This window comes from Scleropages formosus, chromosome 9 (genome assembly GCF_900964775.1).
Source record: "Scleropages formosus chromosome 9, fSclFor1.1, whole genome shotgun sequence".
NCBI lineage: Eukaryota > Metazoa > Chordata > Actinopteri > Osteoglossiformes > Osteoglossidae > Scleropages > Scleropages formosus.
In genome coordinates, this window is record NC_041814.1 from 6,824,004 (window position 1) to 6,837,609 (window position 13,606).

The window sequence follows — 13,606 nt, forward strand, 5'->3', positions numbered from 1 at the left end:
ATAGGGAACTAATATCGTGACGTCAGGTTCCCTTAAACATTGGTACTATGGTAAATGGTTTAGTATACAGTAGATGTTTGTGTTTGGTGTTCTTTAGTTTACAATTTGGTCCATTTTTAATTTTCTCTGGATAATTTGTCTTGGTAACGTTTAATTTTTAGCACTGAGTTAAATCTCAGACATCGAAAACGCTGCATATCTTGCGCATGACACGTTTGCCTGTCATGTACCTTATTGCACTGAACTCCATATGCTTTACTGTGCTATGCTGCTTTGCCTCTAATTTGCATCGCGCGCTGTACTGAGTGCTATACTGATTCTTCCCACAATGCACCGCTGTGGGTATGGGAACGGCCAGTTCTGACGTCACCACGCAGGCTTCACTCTGAGTCAGAAGCCAAGATGGCGGCGCCCATGGAGGTGGTGGTGTGTGCCGATTCGGCCGGGCAGCTGTGGAACTGTGCCGTTTTTGACCTCCACTCCGGCACGAACCTTTTTTCTTATCGAGGCGGCAACAGCTCGGCGAGGTCTCTCACTGTACTCAACGGCGAGTTCATTCTTGGAGCCCAGCTGGGCAAGAACTTTATTAATGTTTGGGAGATACAAAGAAAGGTGATGAACGGTCCAATGAAATGAACTGAATAATCATGTTCTTATTCTGGGCTCATTACAAGTACTACATCTATGCACACTGACTATGTTCAGAACAGTTCCTCTAACTAAGTCTGCCTGTCTGTCTGCGTATCTCATGCTGCTGCATGAGATACGCATACAGACAGACTTAGGAACTAATTGTTATGCTTTGTCTTATGTTTCTCTTGAGCTAATTGAATTAGCTTCTGTTTTCAGTTTCGTGCTGTAATATTTTTGGGTCTTATTATGAAAATCAGATGAGCCTGTTCTCTTATGGAGTGTAATATTGAAGAGAAACTTAATAAATGTTTTTTTTTTTTTTTTCCTTTTCCTAAAATAGCTGTTTTTACGTACTCTGAAGGGTTTTTAACTTTTAGCCTTAAATTACCATGTAAAGGATCCAGAACATGATATATTCCCCAGTTTAATGTAACCCTCACATAACACTGTTCTTTTTAAAACCCAGATGAAAAATCTGCGTTAGTCGAATAATTCAGTATTGGGCTGTTCTGTTAGCACTCGTTGATCAGATAATAAAAGCTTGTTTTAAAAATCTCCTTTAAAGGCATTTACTAATATGCAGTGTGTTGAAGCTGAGAAACTGAAGGAGAAAGCTGGTGGATTTAGGCAACAAAATGTTTTTAAACTAAAAGGTACACCTTATGCCACATGTGTAACAAGGGGGTGTGTGTCCCCCAGTGCTGTTATCTGAAACAGATGCAGGTCAATTTATCCGTGGCTTTGGAAAAGGATGATATGTGTTTCAAAGGAGTTCTGGTTTCTTTGTTGTTCAGCATTTATTTTGTCTGTTTTGTTCTTTTGTTACAGGATCAGCTGCAGCAAAAAATAGTGTGTCCTGGGATTGTCACTTGCCTTACAGCTTCCCCAGATGGGCTTTATCTGCTGGCAGGAATTGCTGAAGCCATTTATGTGTGGGAGGTGAGGATAAACAAACTTTTCACATGCATTCCAAGGATGCGTTCTAATAAAAATTGTGTGTGGAGGGTTTGTTTTCAAGCAGGGGGTGCGGTGGCGCACCGGGTCGAACCACAGTCCTGCTCTCCGGTGGGTCTGGGGTTCGAGTCCCGCTTGGGGTGCCTTGCGACGGACTGGTGTCCCGTCCTGGGTGTGTCCCCTCCCCCTCCGGCCTTACTCCCTGTGTTGCCGGGTAGGCTCCGGTTCCCCGCGACCCCGTATGGGACCAGCGGTTCTGAGAATGTGTGTGTGTGGGTGGGTTTGTTTTCATGTCTGCTATGTTAGGAGTTATATTCGTTGTTTTTACTTTCAGCTTTATGGCGTTTATAATAATACTGGCGTATGGATTTCAGGTGTCGTCTGGGAGCTTGCTTGCGATCTTGAATCGGCATTACCAAGATTTGACCTGCCTGCGCTTCACTGATGACAGCAGCCACTTCATTTCTGGCGGCAAAGACAACCTAGTGTTGGTGTGGAGTCTCACCAGGTAAATTTTACCCCTCATACTCTGCAGTCTTGTTCCTTTAGTTCTTAAGTGTTTTATTACTGGTCATGTAGAGGTCATACTGTAGGTATAACAATGGAGTGGGTGACATGTCCATCAATATTCAAGCAAGCCTAATATGTCCCCACAATATTTTTGTGTAACTCTGATGAGGCCTATTTGTTATATTTTCTGGCTACCCTGTATCTGACAAATTTTTATGTTTGTGGTTAAGGAAGATGGATAGTGGATTCTTAGGTGCTCTTGCGGCATTTCAGCATCAGTTAAGATCTCATCAGTGTGAAGAAATTTAAAAAGGGGATAGTGTAAGCACTGTGTTTTCACTATCAGGGCGATCTTGATAGGTGGGCATTCGTGATTACCTGCTTGGTTTGTCACTAACCTTGACCCTTTGCTGCTGACCTCTTTGGGCTCCCTGGTGTTTTCATCTCGTCCGTCCCAGCTGATCCTGCTACTCAAACTCCTTACCTTTCACTGACTTGTGAACAGCTTTACATTGCCTACACCTTTTTTTTAAACTGTCTCCATGCTCAAGATGCCATCTCAAATGTGTTTAAACATCTGTGAAGGAATGGCTTAGCCTACAGGCACCAAAGAATCTTCCCCTCTGGGGCGACCAGTCTTCTCCCTTATCTTTAACATGGATAGTTGAATTTGGTCTTGTAAAAAAAAGTCTTAGGCTTTGATACATGAAAGGCCCATAAAGTTTTTTTTTTTTGCGTAAAACCTATATACACTTAAATATTTCCATCTAGAAATCTTTTCTTTTGGTGTGCTTTTAAAAATAATTTGATGATATTGAAGTTGATTATCGCCGATCAGTTGACTATGGTTACGTCTTGAGTTTTTACATTTTTTGTTTATAGTAGAATATTTAGGTATGAATAAATCACTCTTTGGTGAATGGTGTTTGTAAAATTATGAATGGCTGGAGCAGTTTCTGTAACTGTCAATGCACTAGTTCTCACCTTTGCCAGTAGGTGGTAGTCTTGGATTTGCTATTTATATAGTAACGGGGATGTGAAAACATCTTTGAACAAAGTGGAAATTTCCAGGTTGTAGTGAATAGGAAGATTTTAGGAAGGTAGTCCAGCCATGCTTTATATTTCCAGCATTAGTTTACATACAAAGAAGGCAAGATGAGCAAGAATTAGAGTGCCACCATGAGAATTTCTCCTGACAGCCGGGAATCTCATGTTATTTCGATAAATTTCTCAACGTCATTTGTTTTCTTGCTCTGTAACATTTTACTGACAATGCTTTTTGTCAGTATACTATGGCCAACAGTTCAAGTTTGGTGTGGAAATACCACAGAGTTATATAACTTGTGATTTGGTCTGTGTGTTTTAAGTTGTAACATATCTTTGCATAAAATTGTTTGGTTTTCCACTTCAAATGCAAAATGAAATGGGTTGCAGTGGGGTTTTATGAGTAAAGGTTGCAAGGGTGTTAATTAGGATATACTGTAATTGGTACAAAAACTGGAAGAACTGTCCTGCCTAATATTAGTGTCACCTGATTGCCCAACTGGCACAAGTCTATTAAAATGTTATCAACTTCATCTAATAGCTGAAACAGATTATAATTAATCTGATTCATGTACTGTGGCTGTATTTCTTAAACAATGATTTGATTTTAACAAAATAGATTGGAAGCAGCACGTGATGTCTATCACAGTGATATATATCAAATAGTGTGTAGTTGGCCTTATAGTTCATGAAAGAAAAAAAAATCAAGAAGCTTAAAAATCAGGATGAAATGTTCTGTGTTCTCAAAGTTTAATTTTACTTTAAAACTTTGTTTGTGGCCTTTCATCATGACATTTGAAGCACAGCAGTAAGTTTAGTTATCTTGGAATATTTACAGCCTTCCTTCACATTATAAAGGTAATGTGTTACTGAAAAACCCTTTGTAACATAAGCTTGAAACTATAATTAGTGTAATGTTAAAAGTTATCCATTCCTGAGTCCCAAAAGTAACATCCATTTATGTTAAAATATCACCAAATCCCATTGAAATGGACGAAATTACTTCAATAGTAAGCATTAGTTATCACTACGTTTACTTAGCAGATACTTTTCTTAAAAGCGACTTCCAGTGACCTCTATGTAGTGTTATCAGCCTGCACACCTTATTCACCAAGGTGACTTACACTGCTAGATACAGTAGGTCACTCATCCATACATCAGTGTAACACACTTTCTCTGTGACACTCACACAGTATGGGTGAACTTGAACAGCATGTCTTTGGAGTGTGGGAGGAAACCAGAGCACCCAGAGGAAACCCACACAGGCATGAGGAGAACATCCAAACTCCACACAAACTGAGCAGGGATCGAACCCATGTCCTTTTGCACCACCCCGGTGCTATGAGACAGCAGCACTACTCCCTTTGCCACCATGCTGCTGACCACAACAAAGTAGTTTCCCTTCAGTAATTGCTCTGTAATACTGTGTGGCTGTGTACCGGCACTCCTTTACTTCTTTCCAAGCTCTTACTAAATGTGCACTTAAATGCTCGCAAAAAACTTGTATGATCATAGATATTATACTCGGTGTTGATGTATGAATTCAACCTTTAATGCAAAAAACACCACAGGACAATAAAAACAAAAGATATATTTGAATACAGTGTAAATTAATTCTCACTCACTGATCAAGCTGATCTAGTGTCTAGAAGCACCTGGGCTGTTTGACTGGATGTGTGTTTCATCCCTGCTCAGTCTATATATAGTTTGCATTTTTACCCCATGTTAATGTAAGTTGTTTCTTAAAGACATATTTCAGGTGGATTTGTGACTCTAAATTGCCAGTTCTGTGTGCATGTGTGAGTGTTACATTTCTCCATATAGATAAGTGAGAGTGTAGGTAGTTTACTGTAATGTATTGGACACTAAGTCATCCTGGAGAAAGATGTTAGCTAAATGTATACAATAAACACAAGATGAATCAGTGTGAGACACCATGTCAGCTTGTTCAGTGAACATGGATTTGTTCCATTGCTTTTGCAGATTTCTTTTGTCTTTACTAAATACTTTCTAATAATCATTTTATGTGTCATTGTAGAAAGCATCTGCTGAATAAATAAAAGTAAATGCGTGCAAAAAGTTTGATTGCTCTAAATGCTGAAAAATGCTTCCTAAATGGCCAACTGGCAGTATAGTGGTTAGAACTGCTGTCTTTGGCTGCAGGATCAAATCCCACCTCCAGCTATAGTACGCTTAAGTCAGGTACTTAACCTAAATTGTTCCAATAAAATTCTCCAGCTGTATAAAAGGATAAATAATTGTAAATAGCTTAACATTATAAGTTGTTCTGGAGAAAAGCATCAGCTAATTGAATAAATGTAAATGAACCTACTTGTTAAATAAAATTCTTGTAACTTCAAAGTGTGTATCTTGAGGGTTTACTGTACATTGTTTTGCATCGGGCTTTTTTGATATATTTAATCATTTCATAGTTTTATAACAAGCTCAGATTTATATGACTTAGTGCTAATAAATGCTGTCATGGTGCATTTCACTGGTGTTTTTTTTTTTCAGGGCTCACTTTAGGCACCATGTGCTTTGCAGTAACGTAAAGAATTGTGTATACAGGAGTCTAATTAAACAATTTGGGACTAATTGTAACATGTTTGTGCAAAGTAGTGAGTTTTTATAAAAGTCATTTTCCGCTTCAGTGATAAGTAAATGCAGAGTAACATCTTAACGTAATATGTAACAGGATTGTTGTGTATGCTTAACCCAGGGTAAACAACAGCTGTAGCTCAACACTGGAAAGACCAAGGAGATGATTGTGGACTTCAGGAGGTTCAAGGGATTGTTGTGCCTAATGAGAATTGATGTAGTGGAGATGGTGGTAGGTGGGACATATTGAATCCCTGGGAGTGCACCTGGACAACAAGCTGGATTGGACATACAAGAGTGAGGCCCCATGCAGGAAAGGACAGACTCATCTGTACTTTTTGAAGAAGTTCATATGCTTTTGAATATGCAGGTCACTTGTTGATGTTTTCCCGGTTGGCTGTAGCTGGTGCAGTCCTTTTTTCATTGGAATATTGTGCATCATCACAGGCTATGCTAATAGATTGCAATAGTTAATCGGAATGGTTGGGTCAGCCCTAGAAGTAATGCTGGATTCTGTGAAAGAAGTTTCCTTTCTTTTCTGGAACCGATCAGCCGCAAGAGATCCGTACTAAAGACTCAGACCCATAGATACTTTTCACGACAACATCAGTTGACGGGAATGCTCAGTGCAGCTGGATGTCTCCCCAGTCGGTTTACGTTGCCTCCTTTTAATAACAAGCTCTTACACAATTCATCACAAGGCATGGCAACACTTTCGAAACTTCCTTTGTGCGCGACACAAAAGTGATCTACTCTAAACCAAAGAAGTGTGTCAGGACACATCCTAAAATTTCTTTGCGTCTCGTTTCCCTGCCAAAATTTCCCCACAACTCCCTGGTGGGAGTAACACAGAAACAGACACTGAACAAACTTTATTCCATCATGGGCAGTTTTTTTTTCCATTCTCCTCATGTCACCTTGACTGAATACAGGAGCACTTTCTGCTACAGGGTGGTCCAGTTGCGATGTTCCAAAGAGTGCTACCACGGCTCATTTCAACCAGCAGCATCAGGCTCTACAGTGAGTCCTCATGCTGCCAGTGGGGTGACTTCTTAATGACCGAGTGGCTCAGAGCTTGATTTGTGCTGTCTTATTATACCTTGCACCACCTTGCCACATTTTGCCATCTCGTGTGAATCATGGACTCAGGAAAACACATGATGTTTCAGCTGGCTGAAGGGAAGTATTTCAGAAAGCTTAATGGTAAAGAGGAGACACTGATGTGTACAAATGATCATTTAAAAAAGTGGATCACCCATAAAGTCTTGTACTGTTTTCATCCACCTCAAGAAAAATATAGTACAGCAGATAGTCTAGCTGATAAGGGCATAGCTTTGTAATGGAAAGGTTACCAGTAGAAGTCCCATTTCCTGCTCCTACTAGAGTACCCTTAAACAAGGTACCAAATTGCTCCAGTGGAATACATGGATGTACAAATGGGTCTAATACAGTAAATTGTTTTTGAACAAAGCAGCATCTAAGCAGCAAGTTAATAAATAAGGAATTCTAAGATCTAGTTATTACTTTTTTACGATGGTGTACCTGCTTAGCTACAACCACTCTTGTTTCAGTCACTTTTTTTTTTTTTGACTAAACTTTTTCCGTTCACCACCTACTTAAAGTTTTTTTTCATTGTCTTTATATGGATATATCAATTGTTGCTGCATTGTCTTAGATGGACAGTGTCAGTTGTCATTAGACATGTTTTGGTCTTGGTTTTATTTATATAATTAGTTTAATATTAGTGTGAGTTGAAGGATTCACTGGTACAAGGGCTTTAAAATAGTGGCCTCAAAACACTGGGACCTGTGTATACCTATGAGAGCAATTCATTAGAAATCCAACAGTTCTAGTGTATCTTCTTTTGACCTTATGGTTCTCTCTCACCTCTCAACTGGAGGCCTAGGAGGTTAATACTGCTGTCAATTTCATGAGCAAAAAGAACCTGAAAGAATATTTAAACAACAGTATAATATTGTATGATCTGGATATTCCAGGTCTACAGGACCAAGTCAGCATTTAAGGACCGTCGTTAGCTAGTGATATATGGGGAAAAGCTAAAACATCCATAACACGACCTTGAGATGGGAATAAATAATTCAGGATCACTCATTCAGTGCCACTTTGAAGGGGCAAAATGTGCATATTTATTCTGCCTCAGTGGCAGTCTCCGTGGAAGCCTTTCAGGCATGCAGTTCCAGAATCTAAATTCACTGCCGCCTTTGGAGAAGGAACACAAGCTTTGGCCCTGGATCGAAAACTGCGGGGCTGTAGTTTTTTTTCACTGGCTTGCTGCTGTGCATCAGAGCCCAAGTACAGTACATTTTTTTGACGATTCTTCGCTCTGTTCTCAAAAACGGTTGCTTTGGTTTCAAGGCTAGGAGATAAATGAGTTGTGCAGGGTTAACAACAAACATTATGGACCAGGAGGACTGATGGTGAACCCCCTAAGGTGTGGTGGTCTGTGAAGTGTTCTTTTCGCTTGGTTCCCAGCAGTGGCAACAGGCAGTTGGACAAGAGCACCCTGTCCTGTGGTTGGATGCCTGTGAAGTGTGTTACGATGTAGGCAAAGAAAGCGATTGAATGGAATGAGCTGTGCTACGCTTCAATTATAGCCATAAAGTAAAATGTTTGGCTTTTGGCCACTTATTTGTGAAGACATGAGGAAGGGTTTATTCTTCTTAGGATTCTGTATATAATCTGCCATAGCAGAAGCCTGCCTGAACAAATAAAAAATATGGATATTTTAAACCACATCTACTCAGTTCTTGTGGGGGGCATGGTGGCGCAGTGGGTTGAACCGGGTCCTACTCTCCGGTGGGTCTGGGGTTCGAGTCCCGCTTGGGGTGCCATGTGACGGATTGGCGTCCTGTCCTGGGTATGTCCCCTCCCCCTCCAGCCTTGCGCCCTGTGTTGCTGGGTTAGGCTCCGGCTCCCCACGACCCCTTATGGGACAAGCGGTTTAGACAATGTGTGTGTGTACGTGTACTCAGTTCTTCAACTCTGCAGGCTACAGTGCATGCAGACCTTTCCCCGCAGTGCTCTTCGTGAAATTTATTTCTGTTAATTACTTTGAATATTATGCACCACACTTCAGCAACAAAACAGTTCACCCCATGAATTTAAAAATTGCACGTTTCTGAAGAATTAAAATACACTGGTTCCTCATGTTACAAACACTTGGGTTACACATTTTAGAAGGTGCAAATATTTTCCAGTTTTTTTGTAAATTTTTCATTTACTGTTTCAAAAATGTATGTGTCTTGTGGAGCAAACGCAAACTGCATTTTCGTGCCAAACTCCTAGCTGCAAGTAAAACACACCAGAAACGGAACAGGAGAGTGAGATCCTGTCTGCCATCCGGGAGAAATTCAGAGTAGAGCCGCTACTCCTCCACGTTGAGAGGGGCCAGTTGAGGTGGTTTGGGCATCTGGTAAGGATGTCCCCTGGCCGCCTACCTTTGGATGTATACAAGGCATGGCCAACTGGGATGAGACCCTGAGGTCGGCCCAGGACCCGCTGGAGAGATGATATATCTCAGTTGGCCTGGGAGCGGCTGGGGTTGAGCTGGAGGAAGTTGCGAGGGACAGGGATGTCTAGGGTTCCCTACTCTCCCTATTGCCACCGCGACCCTAGAAGGACTAAGTGGCCAAGAAAATGGATGGATGGCTGGTGTCCTGTCCAGGCCGAACCCTGTCTTGTGCCCTGTGTTTCTGGGATAGGCTCCAAACCACCATGACGATGCTGACTTTGCTCAATGTTATGTCCTGGAGCTTCTTGAAATTGTTTTTGTGTGTTTTTTTGTGTGTGTTGAATTCAGGGGGCACGGTGGCGCAGCGGGTTTGATCGGGTCCTGCTTTCTGGTGGTTCTGGGGTTCAATACCCGCTTGGGGTGCCTTGTGACAGACTGGCATCCTGTCCTGGGTGTGTCCCCTCCCCTCTCCAGCCTTACTCCCTGTCATGCCAGGTTAGGCTCCGGTTCACCGCGACCCCACTTGGGACAAGCTGTTTCAGACTGTGAGTGTGTATTGAATTCAAAGACTGTCCAAGGTCTCTTTATGAAAGTGACAGAGAGAGCAGCCGTGTGTTGGGTGGATTCTGGGTCTGGAACCTTGTTTGTCATCATTTTATTGGAGAGACAGATTGTCTCTGAGCCCCTGGCATTTGCCCGGTGTAACTGACAGAATGAGGCTGGGCATTTTCCATACCTGATCACCATGTCAGACTTCCTTTTCTGTTCCATTATATCTTTGTCTTCAGCTTGCCTTATTTTCACGCCATCGTTTTCCTGTCTTTGTCCCTGCCTCTTTCTCACCTTTCTGAGCACAGAACTACACACGTTGAGCTTAGAACTTTTGCAACATTTCCCCTTGAAGGGGCGAGCCAGTAAACTGAAAACCCGTAGAAAGACAGGAAAAGGACAAAAAATTTTACACTGTAAAAATGACACTTTCATAAGATTTATTCATTTTATCTGTCTTGGCTGCAGCATTTTTATATTATTCTTTCATACTGCATGGTCAATATTTCTGTAATAGATAAAGGGCAAACTAAATTTTGTGACCAAAACCAGTTCTTCACAACCAACATATGCCTGTTTCAGATAGATAAAAACTTTATTAATCCCAAATGAAATTGCACACCATTGAAATATTGAACACCTCTTCATTGTGCTTCCTGCTTTAGTCATATTTTAGTTTTTGAAAAAGCTAGATAACAGATTGCATTCTAATTTTTTACATTATCATGATTGAATTTTCTGGAAGTGAAAAAGATCATGTGTACATTTTGATGTACACATTTGTCATACTTTTGGAATAAACAAATGTTCTACCTTATGGAAATTCCATGTCAACTGTTACATGTCAGTAAAGTGGTTTAAGAAATTTTTTTATTGGTTCTAGGTTCTTCTGTGGATAATCTTCTTCATTGTGTCATAACAAAAAATTAAATTATGGGGGTTATGATGTTGCTGAAATTTCTTTATGATTATTGCAAGTTGCACCACATATATGGCCATTAGTTTCATGCCAGGAAAGTGTGTGAAAGTCACCCCTGGGGAATCTGATTTCTAATTTTCAGCCAGTTGGTATTCCACAAGTGTGAAGGTTATCAAGTCTCATAAACTGCATACTCCCTTTTTCATATTTACTACATAGGCTCCCCGCTGTATGATGTGTTCTTATACGTTGTTACACAGATGCATAGCTCCTTTTTTATGACCATGTCCCCTTATAAGACATTCCTACCTTGCAAATAGGTTACTACATCTCAAGATGGAAAAAAAAATCTCGCAGTTGGATGGATTTTAATGTGGTGAAAAGATACAAAAACAAGTGTATATTTAGTTTAAAATTTGTCTTTATGATTACAGAATATGTTTTTGAAGAAAGTACTGTAGTGGTGCAGATTTTTTGCTGCAAACTACTGTACACTGATCCCTTGTTGTTCAGTGTTCCAATATCAGATTTTTTTCATGTATGTGGTCTGCAATTATTAATATCAAATAATTGTTAATAGGTCTGATTTTTACATATCCATTCTGTGACATCAGTTTTGGCCCCAGGACATTCTGTGTGGAGCAATTAGCTGAGACCGTATTGGGAAACTGTGCCAAACGGCTTGAGAGAGAGACTGTGACATGCTGCTTTTCGGGAATAATGTACCCACGCTCTCAGCTGCATTATGGTACTCTGTGAGTTCACTTCATTAGTCACATGGTTGTGTTGACATCTTCTGTTTTGCACCATTGGTTTGCTTCAGCTGCCTTATTAATAATGTACTTAAATGTGACACATAGCATTTGGCTTTTACAAACCAGTCCATGCACACTATCAGGGTAAGTATACAGAATTATTATTTCTTAGTTTATTTTATATACGTGACCTTGTAATATTATGCAATTTCCATGAGTAGCTTGGTGACCCTATAGAACAAATAAATGTTAAAGGAACTATAAAATAACAGATCTTTAAGTAATTTTTTTTCATTTATTTATAATTTACAATAGAAAGAAAAAGATGTTTAACAAGAAGAAATTTGTAGAATTCTTGCCTCTATTCAAATGTAGTCTAAAAAACTCTCAGCTCATAGAATGGTGATATGTAAAGGCCTATGGTTGCTATGACAACTGCACTTGCAATTCAAAAAGACTTAGCAAAATCAGGTGATTCCAAAAAATCTCGGCAGAGAAAAGCAGAATTAAAATGAAGCTAAGGGGACATGCGTAATTAAAAAAGCCTCACACTGGACAGAAAAAATAACATAATACACAATTTTTTCCTCTTGACATCCAAGTTAAGAATTTTTGAAGATGCAAACCTATTCTAGTTCGTTTTGTTTAACTGTGTTTTCTCCATCATTTGGTTTACTGAAATTTCTTTGTACAGTGAAAAATGGTGTTTCTGCCATTAATAGGCAGCAAAACAATCAAAGAAAATAGAAACTCAAATGGTTCTGTACAGGGGGACTTGGAGTTGGAGTGGGAGTTTCACCAATTGATTTGTCACTGTATTTCTAGTTTATCGTATGTTGTTGTTGAAGACTCTTACATAAAGTACCCAGCAAATAAATAGAGGTATGTTTCTATTACTACACTTTTTTGGCTGAAAACTTAACCACATGCTGTCAAACATGTTTATATTATGCATACTTATTTGCTTCCTGTGGCTTGTTTTGTTAAATATGTCATGAGGAATGTGGTTAGAGTTTAGGGTGAAACACAATACATTCTCCCAGCGCAATCCTCCATTACACTGTACCTGGCAGCATCAGTGGTGGTACCATAGTGGTTAGAGCCATTGCCTTTGAACCCAAAGGTTGCAGGTTTGAATTGCAGCTGTAGTACCCTTGAGTAAGGTACCTACCTTAAATTGCTCCAGCAACATTACACATAAATGGGTAGATAATTGTAAGTAGCTTAAGATTGTGAATTGCTCTGGAGGAAAGTCTCAGCTAAATGAATGAATGTAAATTTAACTCTTATTCTACTCTGTCACCTGATGTGTGGAAGCAATAGCTCTGTGCAATGCAAAACACAACACAGTGAATACATATGGGGACAGCTGGTAGTGTAGTGGTTAGTGATGCTGCCCTTGGATCCAAAGGTCATAGGTTCAATCCCACCTCTGGCTGTAGAATCTGTGAGCAAGGTACTTGCCCTAAATTGCTCCAGTAAAATTAGCCAGCTGTATAAATAGGTAAGTAGCTGAACATTATTAGTTGCTTTGGAGAAAAGCATCAACTAAATAAATGTAATACAGGGTCTGAGAACCTAGAAACCTGTAGTGTATAAGCTCTTTTCATAAAGAGAATAAGTCTTACAGTAAGTTTTTAATTCATTATAACTTTACCTGATGTTTTTCACTGAACCTAATTGTGAATACATTGAGGGATTAAGCTTTATTAAGCTTTTATTGATTGTGACATGGTGGGTGGACTTTTCCAAGTCAATTCCAAGTTATGCATGGATTTCTGGTCCTAAGTGTTGTCTGTAAGTTCATGTACAAATTTAATTAGAATTTAAGATAAGGAAGAAAATCTCAAGAAAAGCACTGGTTATATAAAAATGTCTTAAAAGTAACCCATGCTGTGTCAGACAGGGACAGGGCACACATTGGGTTAAAATCCAATCCAGTTTGACTGAGATGGCATTGCATCATAGATTATGTCTAACAACAAAGGCAACTGGACTTGACTTGAGTTTTCTTGAAAAACATTTCACCACTCATCCAAGTAGCTTCTTCAGTTCTGAAGGACTGGTGGGGAGTTTAGGTTTTTAATTTAGAACATCTGTGGGTGGTACCCACTTGAAACCCACATGACTAAGGTCTGTTAACGATCCAATAATCACCTGCAATTAGATGGA

The 13,606-nt window shown here is 39.9% G+C and overlaps 1 protein-coding gene across 1 annotated transcript in view; it reads left to right on the forward strand.

The window, feature by feature from the left end:
* Positions 1 to 324: 324 nt before the first annotated feature.
* Positions 325 to 13,606, forward strand: part of wdr18 (WD repeat domain 18) — a 56,861-nt gene continuing 43,579 nt past the window's right edge. The window contains exons 1-3 of the mRNA XM_018745784.2: positions 325 to 612; positions 1,462 to 1,572; positions 1,962 to 2,095. Of these exons, the coding sequence (XP_018601300.1) occupies positions 403 to 612; positions 1,462 to 1,572; positions 1,962 to 2,095 (455 nt within the window). The 5' untranslated portion in view covers positions 325 to 402. The remainder of the gene's footprint in view (positions 613 to 1,461; positions 1,573 to 1,961; positions 2,096 to 13,606) is intronic.